The sequence below is a fragment of the Dipodomys merriami genome, unplaced genomic scaffold, assembly GCF_024711535.1.
Source record: "Dipodomys merriami isolate MVZ:Mamm:240054 unplaced genomic scaffold, mDipMer1.0.p SCAF_5, whole genome shotgun sequence".
Taxonomy (NCBI): domain Eukaryota; kingdom Metazoa; phylum Chordata; class Mammalia; order Rodentia; family Heteromyidae; genus Dipodomys; species Dipodomys merriami.
The window spans coordinates 65,142,909-65,164,591 of NW_027206068.1; the positions used below are offsets into that span (position 1 = coordinate 65,142,909).

Genomic DNA, 21,683 nt, shown 5'->3' on the forward strand with positions numbered 1-21,683 from the left:
TTCAATTATAATCATTTCTCAATTTACAGAGTCTTCATCTATGGGGACTTTTCAATGCTACAAATAGTGCTCTACTGTTGACTACTACATTGTTCATGCTACAGTTATTTTGTTGATTATTTTTCTTATTTTACACATATACAAAGTCAGGCCTAGTCAGAACCCATCCTTTCCAGTACAACAAAAAAAGAAAAAAGAAACTCCTGTGGGTGACACTATTTCAAAAGACTGGTAAACTCAAACATTTAAATGCTCACTACTAGTTCACTAAGTGGCTTTAAATTCATGACAGACTGCCAGAGATGATCTTGATAGAACCAATTCTCAGTGTTAGAGTCTTACTGTAAAGGGGGCAGGAAGGAAGGAGGGAGTGAAGATTTAAGTGAATACATTTTAAAAATTAGAAGCTATATTTCTTATTTTAGACATCTTGAAATTTTATCCTGCATTAGAACTAATGTTTTTATGAAAAAATTAATTCTATTAAAATCAATTTATTTTAGTCAAGCTGTTCAGAAGTGTTAAATAAGTTTAAAAGTGAGTTTAAAAGTTAGTCATCTTAAAAATGGAGTAAATTGAATACCAACCTTTTCTAATGTCAAAAACCTTTATTGATTCAACATTTAACAGTCAGTAGTTGCTCTTCAATCTACTTCAAAACTAAGACTATGCCTTCTGCTTAACTATGTTATGAAGAGCACAGGAAAAAGACAAGAAGAAAGAATATGATCACTTAAAATTAAACACACACACACAGAGAAGAATAAAGAATCTGGTGACTACAGTAACTGAGTAGAGAGATGTAAATGAACACTCTGGGTCTCAACAGTGTTCTCTCTTGTGAAAAGGGAAGATTCAATTGGGTTTAGTAGGAAAATCATACCAACAGTGAAAATTATGATCAAGTTGTGACCAAGTTACATGGGAAAAAAAAGTGATTTCTTCTTTGTTCAAAAATAGGAAAAAAGAAACCGTAGAGCTGAGCACAATTAGCAGAATGAGACTCATAGTGATCATGAATTAAAACCTGAAAGTTTGTTGTAACAAAAAGGCTGCATTGGTGGCCCATGTTTGCAATCCTAACTAGGAGGCTAAGATCTAAGGATTGTGGTTCAAAGTCAGCTTGGGCAAAAAAGTCTGTGAGATTCTTATCTCCAATTAAGAACCAAAAAAATGAAAAAAGAAACAGGAAAAAAAAGCCATTAGTGGAGCTGTGGTTCAAGTAGTAGAGTAGCTAGCCTTGAGCAAAACAGCTCAGGATTATCACCCAGGCGCTGAGTTTAAACCCCACAACAGGTGTGCGCGCGAGCACGCACGCACGCGTGCGCACACACACACACAGCCTTTTTATTTGGAGCATATTTAAATGATATGTTTAAATAATAAGCTACTGTTTAAAATAAGGGTTGGTCTTAAGAATTTACACATAGCCAAACTGACTACACTAAAACTCAAGCTCTTATACCTGTCTAGGACCAGGGGAATTTAACAGTGTAAAAGAAAATACCTCACGGTAAATCTTCCTCTAAACATTAGAAATAAGCAAGGCAGGGGGCTGGGAAGGTGGCTTAGTGGTAGAGTGCTTGCCTTGCATGCATGAGGCTCTGGGTTTGATTCCTCAGTACCATATAAGCAGAAAAGGCTGGATTGGCACTGTAGCTCAAATGGTAAAGGGCTAGCCTTGAACTGAAGAACTGAGGGACAAGTAAGTGCCCAGGCCCAGAGTTCAAGACGCATGACCAACTTAAAAAAAAAAAGAAAGAAAAAAAGAAAGAAGCAAGGCATACAGATCCATGTAATTAATTGTGATTTTGGTGTTTTTTTTGGGGGGGGGCATTGCCAGGGATCAGAACCAGCATATGTTCTGTACATATGCTAGGCCAAGTACTATAACCATGAATTTTAATAAAAACAAGTATTTTTAGGCTGGATGTCATAGCTCCCAGCTATTTGGGAGGCATACTGGAAGATTCTCAGTATGTGACTAGCCTAGGCAAAAAGTTAGCAAGACCCCACCTCAACAAGCTTATTATGGAGGTTCTTTGCCTGTAATCCCAGTAAGGTGGAAGGAAGGTATACTCATAGGAGGACCACAGTCTGAGATCAGTCTGCGTAAAGGCCCATATTGGACAAATACAGCAAAAGGACTGGTGGTCTAGCTGAAACAGTAATAGTCCTTGTCTAGCAAATCCAATCCCCTGAGATCAAACCCTAATGGAAACAATGAACAATGGCACGTGATCTAACAGTCAGTTTAAGGTCAATGTAAAGCCTTCCTATTTGACTGCTGAAGTCATATCATAGCTCAGGGCCTCCTTTACCTTTAGCTGGGTACTGGGGTTATAGATGCAATGAAGGAAAATAAAATCAGCCTCGGGGTGCCAGACTTCTTGCGAATTCCAATGTATAACATGACATGACGTAAAACAGCCCAATAAAGTTCCAGATCATTATGTTCTGCTCAGACTGTAAGAGTGCAAAAAACAGTACAGTCCTTGGGATACAATCTCACCATATTAGGAAATAGCAATAGGCTACAAGAGTTGATTGTAGTCAGCTTCCTTGATTTTCTTCTTGGAGATGGTGATGGTATTATCATCTTTGATCCTGATAGAGCTTTCCCTGTTTCAGTAAGCTGAAAACACCACCTCCTCAATTGAAAAAAAAAAAAAAGTAGATAGGGTATCGTTCTACAAGGTGTACCACTGGATAGCTATTCTTTAAAAATGAAACTGAGAACATATCTCTCAGATGGGTGGGTGTAATGCATCTTTGTGTCATTCCGATAAGACATGTTTTTTTGTTTTGTTTTTTTGTGGTCATGGGGCTTGAACTCTGGACCTGGGCGCTGTCCCTCAGCTCTTCAGCTAAAGGCAAGCGCTCTACCACTTGAGCTACAGCACCACTTCCAGTTTTCTGGTAGTTTATTGGAGATAGGAGTCTCACGTTCTTTCCTGCACGGGCTGGCTTTGAACCTAGATCCTCAGATCTCAGCCTCCTGAGTATCTAGGATTATAGGCGTGAGCCACCGCGCTAAGACATGTTTATTTTGTAGTATTATAGAGGTCAGCATTTTAGTGGTAATGCATGTGGTCCTTAAGTGCTCTTTGGTGCTGCAGAAAGTTCAGGGTAAATTAAATTCCACCTCGGTTTTATTCCGTATTTTAGTTCTGTAATTATTTTAATCAGTAATTATGTAATTAAGTCTACATCAAGCATACTTGCAAGGTTACTTTTTTCTCTTCCTCAAGTTACCCCAGGAAGGAACACTTAACACAAGGTTGACAATTTTTGATAATAGCTGCCAGTTCATGGATATTTTGAAAGCCATCAATTCATTATTTGCACTGATTCAGAGTCAAAGCCCTTACCTGAGAAAATTACGATAATAAACTAAGACACAATATTGTTCAGGGAATCTTTATGTATTATTCCCATTGAGTTTTATATATGAAAGCAAGTCAGAAGGTATAGGATAAAGGAATTTTTAAACTGCTGTTTGAATGTGAAAGGAAAAACCACCATCTTTCTGAGTCTTGTTTACTATTATGACTATTTGATCTTTAAAAAGGAGATTGTAAAAGTGTATGTCTATCAGAACTCTCAAGTTTCATGATTCTATTATGAAACATTTTTATTATCTTTTCTGTAGGATTTCCCAAAGACTATGACATAGGATGGTTACGTTTAGTAGTGGAAGAATTTAACAAGAAAAAAAGCTACAAAAATCTGCAGTTAAATAGTCTGTACTATTAAACTGTGGTGCATTTAAATAGTCTTTGCTTCCTTTAAACACAAAAGGCTTTAGAAACAGAATAAAAATATAGCATAGCTCATGAATATATAGAACAGAAACAAAGCAGGAATAAAAAGATGAGCAGTCATAGAGAAGTAGCCTGAGACTAAGTGCTAATATTCATTAAGTGGAGGATTTGCTGAAGATTATGTACTCTCCCCCGCCCTACCAGAAACATGCTATGTCAGCTAAGGTAGCTGGTTAAGGTCTGACCAGCAATATAAGGTAGCTATGTGAATCACAGTGCAAAAAGGAGGTTCAGGAAGCTGTGGTTTCTCACTCCATCAGCATGGTTTTATAAACACGGTATTCTTAAGCAATGATTTACTCCAAAACATTATGATGTTCAAAAGTCATAGTCGATATCACAGCCACCATACACACATCTAGTAGAGTTTAAAAATACTTTCATGACAGGAAATTAAGGTTGCTTAGATGAAAACAGCTATCTTCATCCTTGCCTTTCTACACTTCACCAATTATTCTCAAATATATAAAATATAAGGATCAAGAGTAGAATAACCCATCAATTTATAGATTTATTCCTATCATACATTCTCTTTTGGGAAAAATTACCAATATATTTTGTAATCTACTAAACCTCTTAAGTTCCTCTTTTTTTCTATTTTCCATTAATACACTGATTTTAATTTGCTATATAAATCAAGCAGAATGGCCTAATACTTACTGAGATACTTTGCCTTCATAAGTGGAAAGTCTAATAGTGGTGATGGTGAGGTATTCCTAGTTCTCTGCTGACATGACTGGGAGAAGTTAGCTCACCTGAAATCTGAAATCAGACCCATCAAGTCCCATACCTACTCCCTCTATTTAACCATTCACAGCATTCATATCATTTCTACCACTCATTTCTACGATTTCCTCACATTGGCTTACTTACATCTGCCTTACCTCACTTGTTTTTCCCCAGCCCCTCCTCATTTCTCCCCTTCATGTCTTCCTACCATGATTTCAGAAGTCTTCCTTCTGCTTATTTCAGTTTTTAGGAAACATGACCCAAAATTTCCCTGGTAAAACCATGCATTTGACTTTACTGGTTGAGTTCTACTCTCAGAAGGGATTGAAGGGAAATCAGGTAGAGAAAAAGACTGTCAGGGTTATAAAAGCTAGTCTTCCTTCTAGTCTCTAGCCCTGATTAGACATCTATCTACCATCCTTTCCCTGTTTCTCACTCATCATTTAGAACTGAGAGTCCTCACACTGACCACCATTACTAGTAATTCCTTTAATATGAGATTTGTCATCAAATCAAAATCATGCTCACACCGCTGGTTCACAGAAAACTGCCTTACTGGACTCTTCTTCACTACAACATTACATATTTCAATGTTGTCTTCTGAGCTGTACGTTCTTGTCCTCTTTACCTAGCCCACCTGTTAATATTTGCTTTTTCCACTGCTGATAATTTGTGCTAAACCAAGGATAGAACACACATGCACATACCTGAATTCTAAAAACTATTAAGCAGAACAATGCCTTTATATATTTGTTCTATACTGGTACTGGGGCTGAACTCAGGGCCTTCTAGTACATTATTTTTTTTTAGTCTGGTCTGAATCAACCTAGTCCATGATCCTACTGCCTATGCTGCATGCCTACCTGAGACTACAACTGTGAAACATTGCACCAAATTATTGGTTGAAATGAGGTCTAACTTTTTTGCCTGGGCTCTCCTCAAACCATTATCTTCTTTTTCTCTACCTCCTTAATAACTAGGATTACAAGTGTGTGTATATACATCAGCCCACATAATTCTTTAATGTATTTCAAATGTACTTTTAGGCTTATTCTCATATATTTAATTTCTCCCTCTTTTCACAAGCTCCCAACTCTACTCTTTCACACTCATTTTCAAATAAGAATGCATTCTAGTGAATACTGTTATGAGCCTTCTCCATTTGTTTTCATTTTCTCTAATCTTTCTTTCTGCAATATTTTCAACGCTTTTAAAAATCAGACAAAGATATAACCCATCTCTCTAAAACTAAACTATGGCATCTCAAGAGCTTATTTCCTCACAGCACTCAAGGAAGCCTGTTTTCCTATTATATTAGCCATCTTCTCTTCAGTGCTGTCACTCTTCCTCTGAATTGGCTTTACATCTTCAAACATTTACACCTCTGACTTAAAGCAAAGCGTAAGATATATACCACCTGTCTTGGTCACATCTTGCTTTTCTCTTAGCCTTTATCCTATCATATATACTTGACCTTTCCTCATTAATTCTAGCAATCTGGCTCACATTCTGGGTATTTTTATGAAAGTTACATTTCTGTCCGTCTATATGTGTATATATTCATCCATCCATCCATCCATCCATCCATCCATCTACCCACCCATCCACATTCATCCATCCATCCACTGATCCACTGATCCATCAATCTGGGGCCAGTACTGGAGCCTGATCTCAGGGCCTGGATGCTGTCTGTTAGGCTAGCACTCCAGCAACGAACCACACCTTCTCTTCTGGCTTTTTGCTGGTTAATTGGAGATAAGAGTCTATGGACTTCTTGCCCAAGCTGGCTTCAAACTTCAATCTTCAGTTTTCACCTTCCTGGTAGCTGATATTATAGATGTGAGCCATATTTTTTTAAATGTCACTAGAGAAGCAACACCTACATAGCAAGGTCTTTTCTCATATCTCATGTCTTCTGATTTCTAACAAAATTTCTTCTTCATTCCAATAATTAGTATTCTAGTTGAAGCCAACTAACTAGCCAGCAATGAAACTACTTTTTTAACTTGTCCTAACTGTGGTTAAATGTATTAGCAGATTTGTTTTCATAAAATGCTACAATCAAAGAGTGAGAGCTAGAGCTGTGGAAACTAGCCTGAGGTATGAATGCCATTGTTACACAGGTCTGAATTTCTGCCAAAGTATATTAAAAATTAACTCAGACAATTAAAAGGGCTAATTGAAGCCAGGGCACCCTTGAGGATGTCTAAAGTATCTGCTAATCCTGTCTACGGGCTATGCCCTCTTTCCCCATCTCAGTCTTTTCAGGTCTTCTCTGCTACCTCCCTCAACCCCAGCCAGGGGAAAACCTCCATTCCAACCCTCTGGGCCTTCATGCCTTCAATTGCTGCTCCTAGGTAGGGATAAAAGGATCTCTGGAGAAAAGACTGTGCTGGGGATAAATGCCTGTAATACCAACAGGGTACAAAGACAGTGCTTTTGTTATTTGACACTGCCTAAAAAAAATGCAAATCTCAGGATAATAAGAACAATTTAGAAGACTCAGGAAATCAGGTTTTGTTTGGCTGTAGGTCCATCCATTTTTACTGAGTAGAGTCAAACTGTTTCTTCTAGCTTATTTATGGGAAAAAAAATTTTACCATCAGGTTACATCAAGCCAAAACATTAGTTCTTCACTCCTACCACATTAAAATTAAACTCTTTTCCTAATTTTCAAGACTTTAGGCATTTATCCCAGCTTCCTTGTAAGAACCAATATATCCCAGAACAGTGTATCTTCTTATTATCTCCTTCCCTCTTAATCCCTATAAAATCATGCTAATCTCTCCCTTTTTGGTGCATGGCTTAGTCCTTTTTACCTCTATAGTGACTTTCATCTCCCAAAGCCAAAAATTGTATATGTTCTTTATATGAAGCCTCTCTCTGTATCAGCCTATCTTAAAATCCTACCATACTTTTGTAGCAACATGGTATCAGATTTGCTCATTCAACATTACATGAATGAATACTTGTACAGACAACTATCAGTTATCTAGATCAAGGAGGCACAGAATAGATCTTCATTAAGAGAAAAACAGACACATGGCACTGAGGGCAGATGGACTAGCTTGATACCAGATAATATAACTGACAATTTTATACAACAGAGTGTGTGCATGCATGTGCACAAACACATAATTGTTTTAGGTTAGCAATTCTTTATAAGATTTTTTTTTAAAGTTACTATATTTTCATCTCTTAAAGCCAATAAAACAGATTTGGGAAAACATCATGATCATTCCCCTTCCAAAATAAAAAAAAAATCTTAAATCTTACAAATCAACATAGGATAAAACATCTTCCAGTTTATGTCTATATAAATAATCATTTTGTAGGTGCATCATTTTGATGCACCTAGAATCCATTCCTTTCTCTTAGTCTTTGTGGCAATGCTCTATGGGTGTACCTCCTTATAAGCCTGTGTCATTAAGAGTGAGAACTTTGACAGTTTTGAAAGTTCTGGAATTCATATAAGAGCGCTCTAAAAGAAGAGATGCACATGGAAAAAAATTACTAAAGTTGTTTAAAGAAGTATACACATAGAAGGCTCTACATTAATTCTTAAGATACCAAGAGTAAGAACCATGAGCATATTTATAGTAAATTAGAATAATAAATGTATGTTATTCCTATTAAGATTTTCTTTCACATCCCTTTTCATATTATATATGTTTTAAAATTTGAAGTAAGGTATTCAATAGTTTGTTGCCGATATCTTAGTAGTTATTGACAGATGAACAATGAAAAGACTCTGGACTACTACAGCTGTAATGATTAAAATGATAAAAAAAATGTCATGGGGTTGAGGGGTTGGGAGGGGAAAAAGTGGGAGAAAATGAGGGAGGGGTAACACTGTTCAAAAGAAATGTACCCATTACCTGACATGTAACTGTAACCCCTCTGTACATCACCTTTACAATAAAATTTAAATTGAAAAACAAATGTCAAAGTGCTACTAGACTATTGTCGTTGGTGTTGTCTGTTTTGTAGTCGTGGGGCTTGAACTCTGGGCCTGGGCATTGCCCCTCAGCTTTTCAGCTCAAGGCAAGTGCTCTACCACTTGAGCCACAGCACCACTTCTGGTTTTCTGGTGTTTTACTGGAGGTAAGAGTCTCACGGACTTTCCTGCCTGGACTGATTTTGAACCATCATCCTCAGATCTCAGCCTCCTGAGTAGCTAGGATTACAGATGTGAGCCACTGGTGCCCGGCTAGGGTTTGTATTTTATTCAACCTCGATCTCTTACGATCTGTCTCAGGTCACTCCACAGAACAAATGTTCAAATATTTAATTAATGCTTTGTTAAAATAAGGAGTAATATACAAAAGCAGCACCCAAAACACCAAAATGCAACAGTAAAATGAAAAGGCTCAATTATTACTAATAAAATATTTTCTAACATAATCTAAGAAAATTAAGTAAAGAGGCACTTCATATTATGTAAGTAAAATTATTCAGTGCAGAATTCTATTGCTTACTGGAGTACTAAAGTGATTCCAAAGGCAGAAATTCTCCTATTCTTTCCCTTCTAGAGGGGATGGTACTAAAACCCTTTATAAAAAGCGATCTTCTCCTCTAGGAAGAAAATGGACATATATACATTGACACAAATCCACAATTTTGCACAAAGTTGTAAAGAGTTCCAGATTTCAGGCTAAAAATTCCTATGTTAGAAGGAAAAAAACGAATCACTTTATAAAGGTTAATAATATAAAAGTAGATAAAGTTTTCTTTGTTCAAGATAGATTGTATAGGAATTTATTAACAAAAAAGCTTTTTAGAATTTCTCATCCTCAGCCTTTTAATTTTTAGTTTTCAGTGATTGTACTCAGGGTGCTCTACCACTTGGATTAGGCCTCTAACCCTTTTGCTTTTATTTTTTCAGACAGTCTTTTGCTTTTGCCTGGGCTGGCCTTGGACCATGATCCTCCTATCTCCACCTCTAAAGTAGCCAAGACCATAAGTGCGACCACTACATTGCCTTGTGCTTGACAGAGGGTCTTAATAACTTTTTGCCTGGGCTGACCTGGAACAAAGAGCCTCCTATCTTGACCTCCCAAGTAGTTAGGGTAACGGACATGTACCACCAAGTCCAACTAGAATTTATCATTCTTTTGAATTTTGCCCCTATTTTGGTTATAATTTGCTTACTACATGAAATGATGCTTTCTTTTACTATGTGGTGTACAATTTCTTCTATGCTTTAGTATAAAATTATGAGTGGCTTTCAAGACTTCTAAAATATTAAATGAAATATTAAAAGAGCAGAAAACTTAGGTCTTAAGTGGTCTAGACATTAGGAAATGATGTAAAAGGTAGTTTTTAGCCATGTAGACGTTGAAGTCTAATTATCCCCAAAGCATTCCACTGATTTATGCTGTACCTGGAAGTAGGGAAGGAAAGTAAGCAGGGAGACAGCCTTGGGAATCTATCAGGACTCTGTACAAACTTCAGATAGTTCTTCTGTACAATTTATAAACAGAAAGAAAGAAAATAATGAATAAGAAGTCATATCCCAACACTATGTTGTATACCTCCAGCACCAAGAAGTAAGCTAATCACCTACTAGGTATAGCCTTTGAAGAAAACACAGAAAATACAAGGCTTACATTGAAAAAAAATGTAAGCTGGGAAAAGCTATGAGCTAGTAAGCTAAACATGTTTACAAGGCCCATGAGCCTTACCCCTATAGAACATAAGCAAAGGCTTTGCCTTTTACAGCAAACCTGAAAAACAGTAAATTGAGCTATGATCAAATGCTGATTATGCACTACATATAAAAAATTTTATTGGTATTTTCTAATATAGTGATTTTTTCTTATATTAAAATCACTTCTAAATGGAAGAGATTAACATTGATGATGAATTTTATAAAAATAATTTAAATACCTAATTAGCTATTTCTGCTCCCTCAAGTTAACCAAACCAAAAGTATCTAAGAATAGATCTTAGATTACCCTAATATACATCAGGATAAAGCCATTTCATTTGTTGCATTATATCTACTAGAAAGTAATCAGATTTCATATGGGTATAACTTTAAAAATTCTAACTCCATATAATCTTAGTATTACTTCCTAATAATATGTTTGTTCCTATTTTAAGTCACAATTTTTTTTTATCCACAATATTCCTTCCATAGCTTCTAACAAATTAAGGTTAAAACAATTGTGTTTCAAAAATCTCAAAATCTCAAGAGGAGGTCTGACTTTCCCTTTCTTCTCACATGTTTCAGTGAGCCAAAATAGAGTCCTGTTTTCTAAATCAACTTTTGTCCACTTCTCAGAACTAAGTGCAGCTTCTTTTATGATTATTAATTTTAAAACTATTTCAAGAAATTTCATATAAGCAAAACTATCACTTTACATTACGTATTAATAAATCACTCCATTGTTCTCTGTGGTTAACTAAAGTTATCTATTACATCTTACATGGCCTACTGTTAGAAAACAATCTCCTCTCTTTCACTTTAAGTCTCATTCTGGCCAGGTACTTATTTATACTCTTATTATTACATGTCTATGCTTTTTTTTTTTAAAACAGTGAAATTTCCAAACAGATATCCCACTGAACTAAGAAAAACTTCCACTATAACAGCTGCTAGCCACCAACAATGTTTATCCCATATTCAAGTTTCTGATAAGTCAACTAGAAATTGAAATTCTGTTTTTGAGGCATTTCCTGGTATACTAGGCAGTGCATTAGAAAAGAGATTATATTGCATGAGGCCATCATAATTGTCTTTTAACCATCTCTGTATAATTAACAACCATTCAAAAAGAAAGTGCAAATGTGCAAATGAGAGCGAACAAAACAGTTTCTACAGAGGTAATGCATAATATATGATATAAATCTAGGCAACTAAAAACAATCTCAGACAACATCCTCTAAGCATTAAATGACACCACCATTTTTTGTATATGTATCGTTCTTCTCAAGTTTTCAAAGAATCCAACAGACATTATCTTCTTTTCAAGTTTTTCAAGAGTAAATTATGATATTACCATTTTTCACAAATCAGAAAACAAAGAACTACCATGATGTTTGCATATTTTAAGTAATAGAGCCAAAGTAATAACAATTCTAGCTAATCTCATCTGGGATCTTAATTAGTACTACGAGTTAAAAATAGTATCACTCATGAAAAACAATGCCAAAATTATTATGCTAATAAATTATGTTAAAGGCCTAATGAAGAAATACTTCAGCAACTATGAGGTAACACACTAGTTGTAGCCATGAGGAACGTTTATATTGGCTCTTTTGGGTGTATACATTAAATGCAAAATAAGAAAGGAATCATGCAAAAATCCGGTTGCCCATGCAAGCACCCCAGAGTCTAATCCTCTCCTCTCAGTTCTGTTGTCAGGCCACAGTAGTGTGGAGACTTGTAGGCTGCTGTCCTTGTTGTAATGAATGGGAAGAGGCTGACAGTGGCATGGTCGAAACCTTCACCTCTTCTTCCCCTGTGGAAAAGTCAGTCATGGTCTAGTTACGGGTGACTAGATTTGTTAACAGTCCCTTTAAAAAATGACTTCATTATTTGGAATACTGACACAAATATAAAATACATGCTTAATGGTTGGAATCTGGATGTGAAACAAGACAGAAATTTTTAAATATACTTATCAAGTATCTAGAATGTAAACTCTAAACATACCTTTAATTTTAATATTATCTCATAGGTAATATCAAATTTAATAGTTTAGATTGCAAATATACTACTAAAATCAAAACAGAACAGAGAGAAAAGAAAGAAAAAAGACCAGAAAAGCTCTTCTTTTCCAAGCCAATTGGCACTTATAAATACAGGTACATGGTAAAAAGTAATATTTTGTGAAAAATTAAAACTATATTCATGGAAGCAAAAAAACTGATTTTCAAAAGAAGGAAATTATAAAGCTATGTTTTAAAAGCATAAGTAATAGCTGTAAGTAGTAACAGTAAACAAACATACAACATCTGAAATTTAATGCATACTTCAAAATAAGTGAAAAATAATAAAATGCTAACAATACAATGATCCAACTGACTGAAAGTGAAATGACTACTGCTAAGTCAGGGAAATATACATGAATAAAACCAGTGATCATTGATAATTTCACTACAAGTGAACTCTTTGACATGATTAAAAATTCAGTTCAGTCAAGTCACTGTGAAAATAGTTAACTCAGAATAGAAAAAAGTTTAAAGAAAAATGCCCTCTTGTAAGTAAAATTTGAATTAACAAAAACATGAGGATTTCCTCAAAACTCAAGCCTATACAACTTTAAATATCTTTGAATTGTATCCTCAAACAATGTTGCTTACAAATTTATATTTATAATTATTTCTTTTCCAAATAAATTTAGCATTATGGGATAAAAACATCTTGGCAGAAAATTCTTTGACAAGTCTGTGAAATTATACTTGTGAAGATAGCTTAACTGACAAAGTTCAAAAGAGTTTTTCAATCTATAGATCAGGCCATTTTATACTTTTAGTAGACTGGCAAAGTTCCTAAGAACCCCAACTACATACCCAAGGAGACTATGAAAGGCAAATTTTAGGACAGATTTCTTGGTGAGACCATAGTTGTAATGGGGACTAAGTAAGAGGTTGATTTCATCAAGTCAGAGAACTTTATTCAATTTGTTTACATTTGTTTACAATAGGCCATATCCCTGAGCTGGACCAATTTGTCTCAGGAATAGATACTATTGATTAAAAGGGACTTGTAAGAATGTGAGAGCAAAAAAAATCAATTACTGTGGGAAGAAAGCCAAGTTAAAGCACATGCCAGTGATCTTCAAATTGTAAAGGAGAGCATCATGTTGTAATGTAAAAATATTTTCATACTAGATTTGAGATCTGGATTGTTGTCTTCTTCTGTTACTTGAATGTGAGACTTTAACGAATTATTTTAAGCTTTCTGGAATTCAGTTTTGCTACTCCTGAAATAAAGACAGTGGGCAAGATAAGTCTCTTTAATTTTGTTTTTCTTTTGGTGGTACTATGGTTTGAACTCAGGGGCTCCAACTTCAATGTGTAGGCACTCAACCACTTGAGCCATGTCCCAGCCCTGGTAAGTCACTTTTTGAACAATGGCACATGGTTTCAATAATTTAAAAGATTAGGTGGTTTTGGTGTAACTGCTCACTAATCAAAGTCTTCCAAGAATACTTATTTCAAAAATTCTCCTAAACTTAGCAAACTAGATGTGTAGCCCTAAACACTACTAATAAGTGTTGGCCAAATAAAGGAAATACCTAATTTTAAACATGTTTTCAATTAGAGAAAAGCCGAATTTCTGTCAAACTCATGACTGTTCTTCCCATGACAGGTTTCAGATGTATAATTGTTAAATAATTAAACAAAGCAAAGACTAAATAAAAATACCTGCACCTCTAATTTGTTCCTAAAGGTCAGGGACCCCCCTATTTTGTTCTATATATTTAAAGAATACACATCTTTCCCAGTATAGAATTAGAGTATCTTAGCAAGTCCCACTAAAACAGAATCTAGTCTCCATTTCTGAAGCATTCAATGAAAAGCTATTCCCTATAAAGTACTATAACTAAATGATGTAAAGTTGAGCCTCTTTTAATAGTTCAACTCAAGTTCATCTGGGGATAGGGAAAGTGCTTCAAACTGTAAAGATATATATAGCATTCCAGTTTTTTACTCCATCATTTAAAAGACAGTTACTGAAAATCCTAAATCATCTTGCTGTGCTTTAAAAATATTGTGCTTAAAACATTCAATGTGCTAAGGTATCTGTCAAGTATTTGTAAGCCATGATGGAATTCCTGTGTGATTGATAACAATTTAAAATATTTTGGTATGTTAACACTGAAGTGTCTCTAGACCTCAAAACTTTTTTTTAAAAAGTAGTAATTAGCTGTTTATTACAGCTAATAATTAGCTGTTACCTCAAGCCTATAATCCTAGCTACTCAGGAGGCTGAGATCTGAGGATCTCAGTTTGAAGCCAGTCCAGAGAAAAGTCTATTATGCTCTTATCTCCAACTACCAAAAAGCCAGAAGTGGAGCTGTGGCTTAAGTGGCAGAGCACCAGTCTTGAGCAAAAAAGCTCATTGCCCAGTCTTGAGGTCAAGCCCCAAGACTGTCACAAATATAATAATAATATTAAACAAGTATGGATAGTCAAAATTGAAAAGTCTTAAATAACAGTCTTCAATCCCCATCAATAAGGATTCAGAAACTCAATTTAGTGACTTAATTCTTAAGAACTCTGAAAAAAGTTTTAAATTCTCTATGGTTGAGTATATGGCAAAAGAAAATTCACAAAAGTAGACAGACAATTTAATGTCATACTTTAATAGATGTATTCTAGATGTAGATATTAAAACAACTGCACTAACAAACCAGTGATTTCTCATTAATAGTGTGGCATTTCCAAAGTATCTATTGCTTGAAATATTTGAGTTTAAAACTGCTCTTTGATACCTACAGGCAAAACAATGACTAAGAAATGTGAAAAACAGGTTATCAATGATGGTCATGTAATATGTCAAATATAAGTTCAAAATAAAGACAGCTCAGAAGTTAATTCCCAAATCAAGTCCACACTAGTCTGCCTCCCTGTTAAAGCTCCCATCTTCTCACACTTCTATCTTTACAATTTTAAAAGTACCTTGTTACAGAAAGTAGTACTGCTTTCTCTGTCCCTATGGCCTGTTTATTCTTGAAGTTTCCAACAACATAAAAGGCCTTTTTCTCTTTCCCTGATGCTACTCCAAAGTCAAAAGAACACACTATAGGATCAATTCTTACTTTTTCAATGCAGCCTCCCCAACAATTACAGGCTGTCTCCTGGATTCCAGTACCATATATATGTTTAAACACTTTCATGTAAGATTTTAATTTTATCTCTTCCAAGTTCATGCTGAACTACCTGAAAATAATATTCATATTATACACCTTTTGTATTCCCACACAGCCTAGTTCATTGGTGGGTAAACAGGAAGTGAAATATTAATCCTTCTAGTTTAATACTTCCTTAAAAATGTTTAAAATACTTAGGGGAACTTAACATTTAATATTATAACCAGCTAATAGACTATTAGCAATTAAACTGTCATCTTTCTAAATGATTAAAACAAAGCAAAATAAAGGAGAATTACATTCTAATATGCTATCTTGAATGGAAGAAAAGAAAAATGTGTACAGAAATTGAACACTTGGTAATTTATAAGTGGGTATCTCATTGAAAAAGAACTAAAAAATATTACTTTGGATTAACAACTACCTGCCATAATTAAATGAACAAATACCATGAACCCTATTATCACTGTGCAAATCACTACATCAAGTACTCTCAAACTTATGTAAATTAATTTCACTGTATCTATCAACTGTTAATATCATTTTATCCACCATAATATACTAAAACCTAGCTACTGTCCAAAAAAAGAAATGTTGTTGGTCTCAAACACAGCCAAAGAATTATGCAAGATCTCTATAACTTCATCTATCTAGCTTGCTAAAAACAAGAGAATGATCACTTTACTGGTAAAAGTACACTATTTTGATAACATGTCATGCCCTACACTTTAAAGGTCATGACACAGGACAAATATAAGTTATAAACTATATAACAGAGTAAAGGACTATTCTGTTCTACTTGAGATAATAAGGACCTACTTGAGACAATCAAGAGGGGCTTTGAACAAGCACTTTTTCACATCATCTCTAAAGCTTGAGTCAAATGAAAACACTATTGATAAGAATGGCTCACTTAGACCACACTCTACATAAAAAATGTTACATAGGATATTAAATCCCAAAAGTTCTGAAACTTATAAGGGTAGCAGTACAAAATCAGAAGTATTCTGGCATCAAGTTTATGTTCCTTTATATAAACCTAATATTATCCCCCAGAAATAAAAACAAGACAGCCTAAAAGGGTATCTCTTTTGGAATAAATTTTCCCAGAAAATGTTTCTAACATATGATATGTTCTCACATATTAATATATAGCAGAGTTTTGATGTATGTATGTGTGGATCAGTCAAAATTGCTCGAATAAGTTACAAGGTGGCTTTATCCCTCATGCTCTCATTATCAATAATTAATTAATTTTCTACCACTTCATTTTTAGAATGTGAAGTGAGAATTTCTACCATGGTGTTGAGACTTTATAGCACTTTAAGTTCAGAGCTCAGTTTCCTTTTATCTACATTTATATACCATATGAATGTTTAGTAACTATTTTATTAAATAAAAGTGCTTTAAACATTAGGTATAATACTCCACCATCCTTATAAAGCTCAATATTACAAGGCATCTATCCAAATAAATTTTTTTAGATTTTATGATCAAGATTTTCTTTTGTAGAAATTTCTAAGACTTATAAGTACTCTGTTACTATTCAACAGTTACCTCCCCCCTATCCACCCAACAACCCAAAAGCATAAATTCACAAATTCTTGAAGGTTTTAAATGAACCTACCTGCTATAGGGATCCCTCCCAGACCTGTGTTGTGCTGTGGTGGGAGATTCAAGTCCAAGAAATTACTATTTGAGGTGGGGTTTGCTGTGTGGTTCAAGTGCATGATGCTATTGCGTGGAAAGGCCATCCAAGGATAGCGGGCTGCCTGGCCTGGAAAACTGAACGAATTATAAACGGCTCGGTGCTGCTGAAATTGAGGAAACCTCTGTGGCAAGACTGAAAAGGTACTATTGAGAGAGTTGGCATTTGTAGATGCTGCAGGATGCAGGAATCCAGAGCCTGGACCTTTGGCGGTTGTAGTGTGTGAAGAGGAGTTCTGAAGAGATGTAGGCGAAAGGGAAGGTTGGTCTTGGACTGACAGTTCCTTCTCAATCAGGTCTGCTAAGGCTTTTCGAGTAACATCAAAGGGATCAAAACCCAAGTCATCCTCTGGTTGTTTAGAAGAACCAAAGCCAAATGCTGCTTGCCAGTCTGTGGAGGATGATACTGGGATTGTTTCTATTGGGAAGAAATATAGACAGGAATAAAAAATGTAAATTTACTTTTATTCTTAATGAACCTCTATACTAATGATAGTTAAACAGGTCAAATTACGAATAAAAGCAAGTAAATACAAAATCCATAAGAGCTCTAAGCATTATAAGATCATTAATTACAAAAGGCCTCTTAAATTATTATTAAACTGAATAATAGTGATTTTGCTAATGAAAAGGAAAAAAGTATTTGACACCCAAATTATACTCAACCATTCATAATCAAAACCATATAGCTGATTTTATAAAATTTATAAGATTTAGAGTTTTATTTAATTATATTTGTCAAAGAAAAAGCACAACTTTGAAAATATGCCTTATAAACTAAGAAAAATATAATTTGATGTATCTGCTTCTGGCCAGAAGCTAGTGGACCATGCCTTTAATCCTAGCTTCTTAGGAGACTGAGATCGGATGACAGTTCAAAGCCAGCCTCATGGGCAGGAAAGTCTAAGAGACTCATCCAATTAACTAACCCTCAGAAAACCGAAAGTGGCACGGTGGCTCCAAGTACTACATGCTAGCCTTGAGCAAAAAGGCTCAGGGTTAGCACCCGGGCCCCGAGTTCAAAGTCCCATGTCCAACAAACAAACAAATAAATAAATAACATAAATAATAAAATTATGTGTGTATGTGTATGCTTCATGAGTTCTATTCTATGAGCTCTATTCTATGTTAACTTCTGCCATCATTTGCATCAGTGTGTAAAAAGAAAAATGGTGTTTGTTTTTTTTTTTTTTTCTGCTTTCTGGCTGCCATAATCCATTTTGCTTGGTTCTACATTCCTCTTAATGATTGGTAGACATCTCTGAAACCTGCTAGGGGAAAGAGGGAAAGTCATGCTTCTTCGAAAAAAAAAAGATGAAAACGACTCTAAGTTCTTTCTTCAGATCACTCCCATCAAAATATCATCTAACTGAAGTCTTGGGCATTTGGTTAGTTGTCCCTCCGCTTTGGACATCAATTAAAACATAATTTTTGAAAAGGTAAAAGTACAGCTCTTATACAAATATAATAAGCCATGTCAAACTGTTTTAATAAAAATGGTTTTTAAAAAAGACAAATTACAGATTTCACTGCTGAAGAACTTCCTCTTTGTCCATTGGGAGCTACCTTAAATTTGATTACACAAACAAAAATCTGATTAAAAGGTAAGTCCTCAGCAATATAATCAGTAGTAATTTTCATGGAAAAGTATGTAACTTTTGGCTTCTGGAGAAATCTGCCTTATAACACATCCATTTCTAGGCCACAAACAATTTATCTACTGTTAAACTGCATGCAGCTTAAATGTGTATACTTTTATAAACACAAAGCAGAGAAAAAAAAGATAAAAATATATCTACCAGTGACTTTCCCATCAGTCAACCAATAGTTTATTCATAAGAGCTTAGTGATTAATATTAGGTCTGTTGTCACATACCTGATGTGAAGAGGCTCTGTGGTTCTGGTGCTGTAGGCCAGTCACTGGATGTTTGTGGGGAGCTGGGGAAAGGAGGAAGCCCACTTGGTATAGGGTTGGGATGGCGAAAATTGTCTGAGAATAATGACTGTGACTCTGTTCCTGCTCCTTCAAAAGGTGACCTTGCACTGTGATTAGATGAACTAATGGGGATGACTGGATTGGATTTTGATAAGCCAGGTGGTGGTGAAGGCGTATCACTGTTAGGTATCTAAACAAAAAAAGGAAAAATGTTTATACACATTAATAAACCACAATTTTAAAGGTCTGTAACTAAATGCAATAAAGTAATGGTTTTAAATCAGAGAACTTGAAGATTACTGAAAGTGTGCAGTTTGAGAAAATCAACTAAATCATTAACTTACACATGCACTCTTCTTTGAAAAAAAAAAGATTATCACCTGAAAAAGACTAAACCAGTCTCCTCTCTTTTAACAATCTTACTACTTTCATTACAAACAAAAGAATATTTCTCTCTCTTTGGGACTTCAATATAATATTTTGCTAAAGAGTGAAAACTTGACTAGGTATGGTGGTACATGTCTGTGACCTAGTACTCAGGAAGCTGAGGCCAGAGGATTTCCAGCTCAAGGCCAGCCAGGGTGACATAGTCAGACCTTGTCTCAACAATAGCAACAACCAAAACAGTGAAAATTGTTATTAGAACAAGTCACTAGAAATTCAAATTGGTAATGAGCGTGACAGTAATGACTAGAAAATTACATGGTATCAAATATTTTAATTTTCAACAAAAGAAATGTCTCATCAAAAAATAAGGGCTGTAGCATGCCTTAAGTGGTAAAGTGCTTCTTAACAAGTACAAGGAGCTGAGATCAATCCCTAAGTAATAATAAAGTAGTATTCTAATATTTTATTAAGATTATTTATTTTGTAGGAAAATAAACATTTTAAATTATCATTAACATAATTATTAAAATTGTTTTATTTTTATTAATAGCAATAAAATAATAAGCAATGATTTTTGTTTGTGATAATTTCATAATTTAATTTCATGTAACTTCACTATATATACATTTTATTATATAACAATTATACTGTTAGCAAAATGTTTTATTATTGATAATAAAACAATAAATTATTATTACTGTTATGATTAGGGGGCTAGGATGTAGTTCAATGGTACAGTACTTGTCTAGCATGCCTAGCATGCATGAGACCTGAGTATGATTCCAACCCCACCAAAAAAAATTACCATGATGAGAAATCTTTAGTTTTAGGAATTTAAATCAGAAGGAATTCAAGGATTTGGGTGATAGTGATACAATACACTATTCTTTGTCTTTCCATATACTTATTTATACAAACAAAAGATCTCAGCACTTAAAACTTAGGAAAATGAAAAGTTCAACATCAAAATATAGCATTTAGCAGTCATGTGTTTGGTGGCTCACACCTGTAATCTTAGCTACTTAGGAGGCTGAGTTCAAAGTCAGTTCAAAGTCGGCCTGGGCAGGAAAGTCTGTGACACTCTTATCTCCAATTAACAAACCAGAAAACCAGAAGTGGCAATGTGACTCAAAGTGGTAGAGCACTATAGCCTTGAGCAAAAATGGCTCAGGGACAGCACCCAGGCCCTGAGTTCAAGCCCCATGACTGACCAAAGAAAATAATAATAATAATAAAATTGAAAGAAAATAAAGCATTTAAATTCTTGTCATAGCAAAAATACCATTTCAACACAAAATTTATGTCAATTTTTATTTGAGAAAAGTGTATGCTTTTCAAGCAAGACCATATTACATCAAGATAAAAGTACAATGTCAATAGAAATAGAAACTGAGTTAATGAAGAAAAAAGACTGACGTGAAATTTCCATACCTAAAAAATCTGAATGATTTTTTTTAAAAAAAACAGATGATGGGGTATCAAGCATGATATGATCAAAACATGAATAAGGTGTTAAAAATTTAAATTTTGTAAATACTTAAAGAGGAATGTAACACTTTTACTTTAAAACACCAATACTGATTATATGTTGAAAGTACATCCTTTACAACTACTCATGTTTTTCTTTATTAATAGTAGCTGTACAGAGGGGTTGCGATTCCATAAGTTGGATTTTGAGTACAATGCTTCCTGGTCAATTCCACCGTTCCTTCGTTCTCCCCCATTTCTACACTCCTTTCCCTACCCTGAAGTTTATAGTTCATTTTTTACATAATGTACATTGAATATGACTACACTTTTACAACTACTCTTAAGAATATATTTGATCAATTCAAAATATATCAGGGTACCATACAGATTTTCATTCTTTTGAAACTTGCCAGTAAAGAGTTTTAAAGCTCTGGAGGTTTTTACCTGCACTGTGGGAAAATTGGCCATTTGTTTATGGGGGAGTTAGAACTACGTTCATTTTACCAGTGTAGCAAAATGTACAGAAAATTAAGAAAAGTTCTCCAAGCAATAAAACAAGCTGACAAAAAGTATGTTCTAAAGGCGTTATGTCGAAAAACGAACTTTACAACTTTGGTGGGGGGGAAGGACGGGGAAGGGATGGGAAGGGGACACAAAGCAGGAGGCTACAATGCTTGATAAGAAATGTGCTCATTATCTTACCCATGTAACTGTAACCCCTCTGAACAGTATTTTCACAATAAAAATATATATTAAAAAAGTATGTTCTAATAGCTATCTTTTACATTAATTTCACATTGAATG

The 21,683-nt window shown here is 34.8% G+C and overlaps 1 protein-coding gene across 7 annotated transcripts in view; it reads right to left on the bottom strand.

Moving 5' to 3' along the window:
- Cnot4 (CCR4-NOT transcription complex subunit 4) overlaps positions 1–21,683 on the bottom strand; it is a 108,654-nt gene that overhangs the window by 16,343 nt on the left and 70,628 nt on the right. For 5 of the 7 annotated variants that reach the window (XM_069996846.1, XM_069996844.1, XM_069996845.1 and 2 more), the window contains 2 exons: positions 18,963–19,212; positions 17,007–17,504 (listed from right to left, as the gene is read on the bottom strand). In XM_069996846.1, the coding sequence (XP_069852947.1) occupies positions 17,007–17,504; positions 18,963–19,212 (748 nt within the window). Of the gene's footprint in view, positions 1–10,312; positions 12,020–17,006; positions 17,505–18,962; positions 19,213–21,683 lie in introns of those variants that run through there. The other 2 variants (XM_069996847.1, XM_069996848.1) reach the window with 2 other exon arrangements.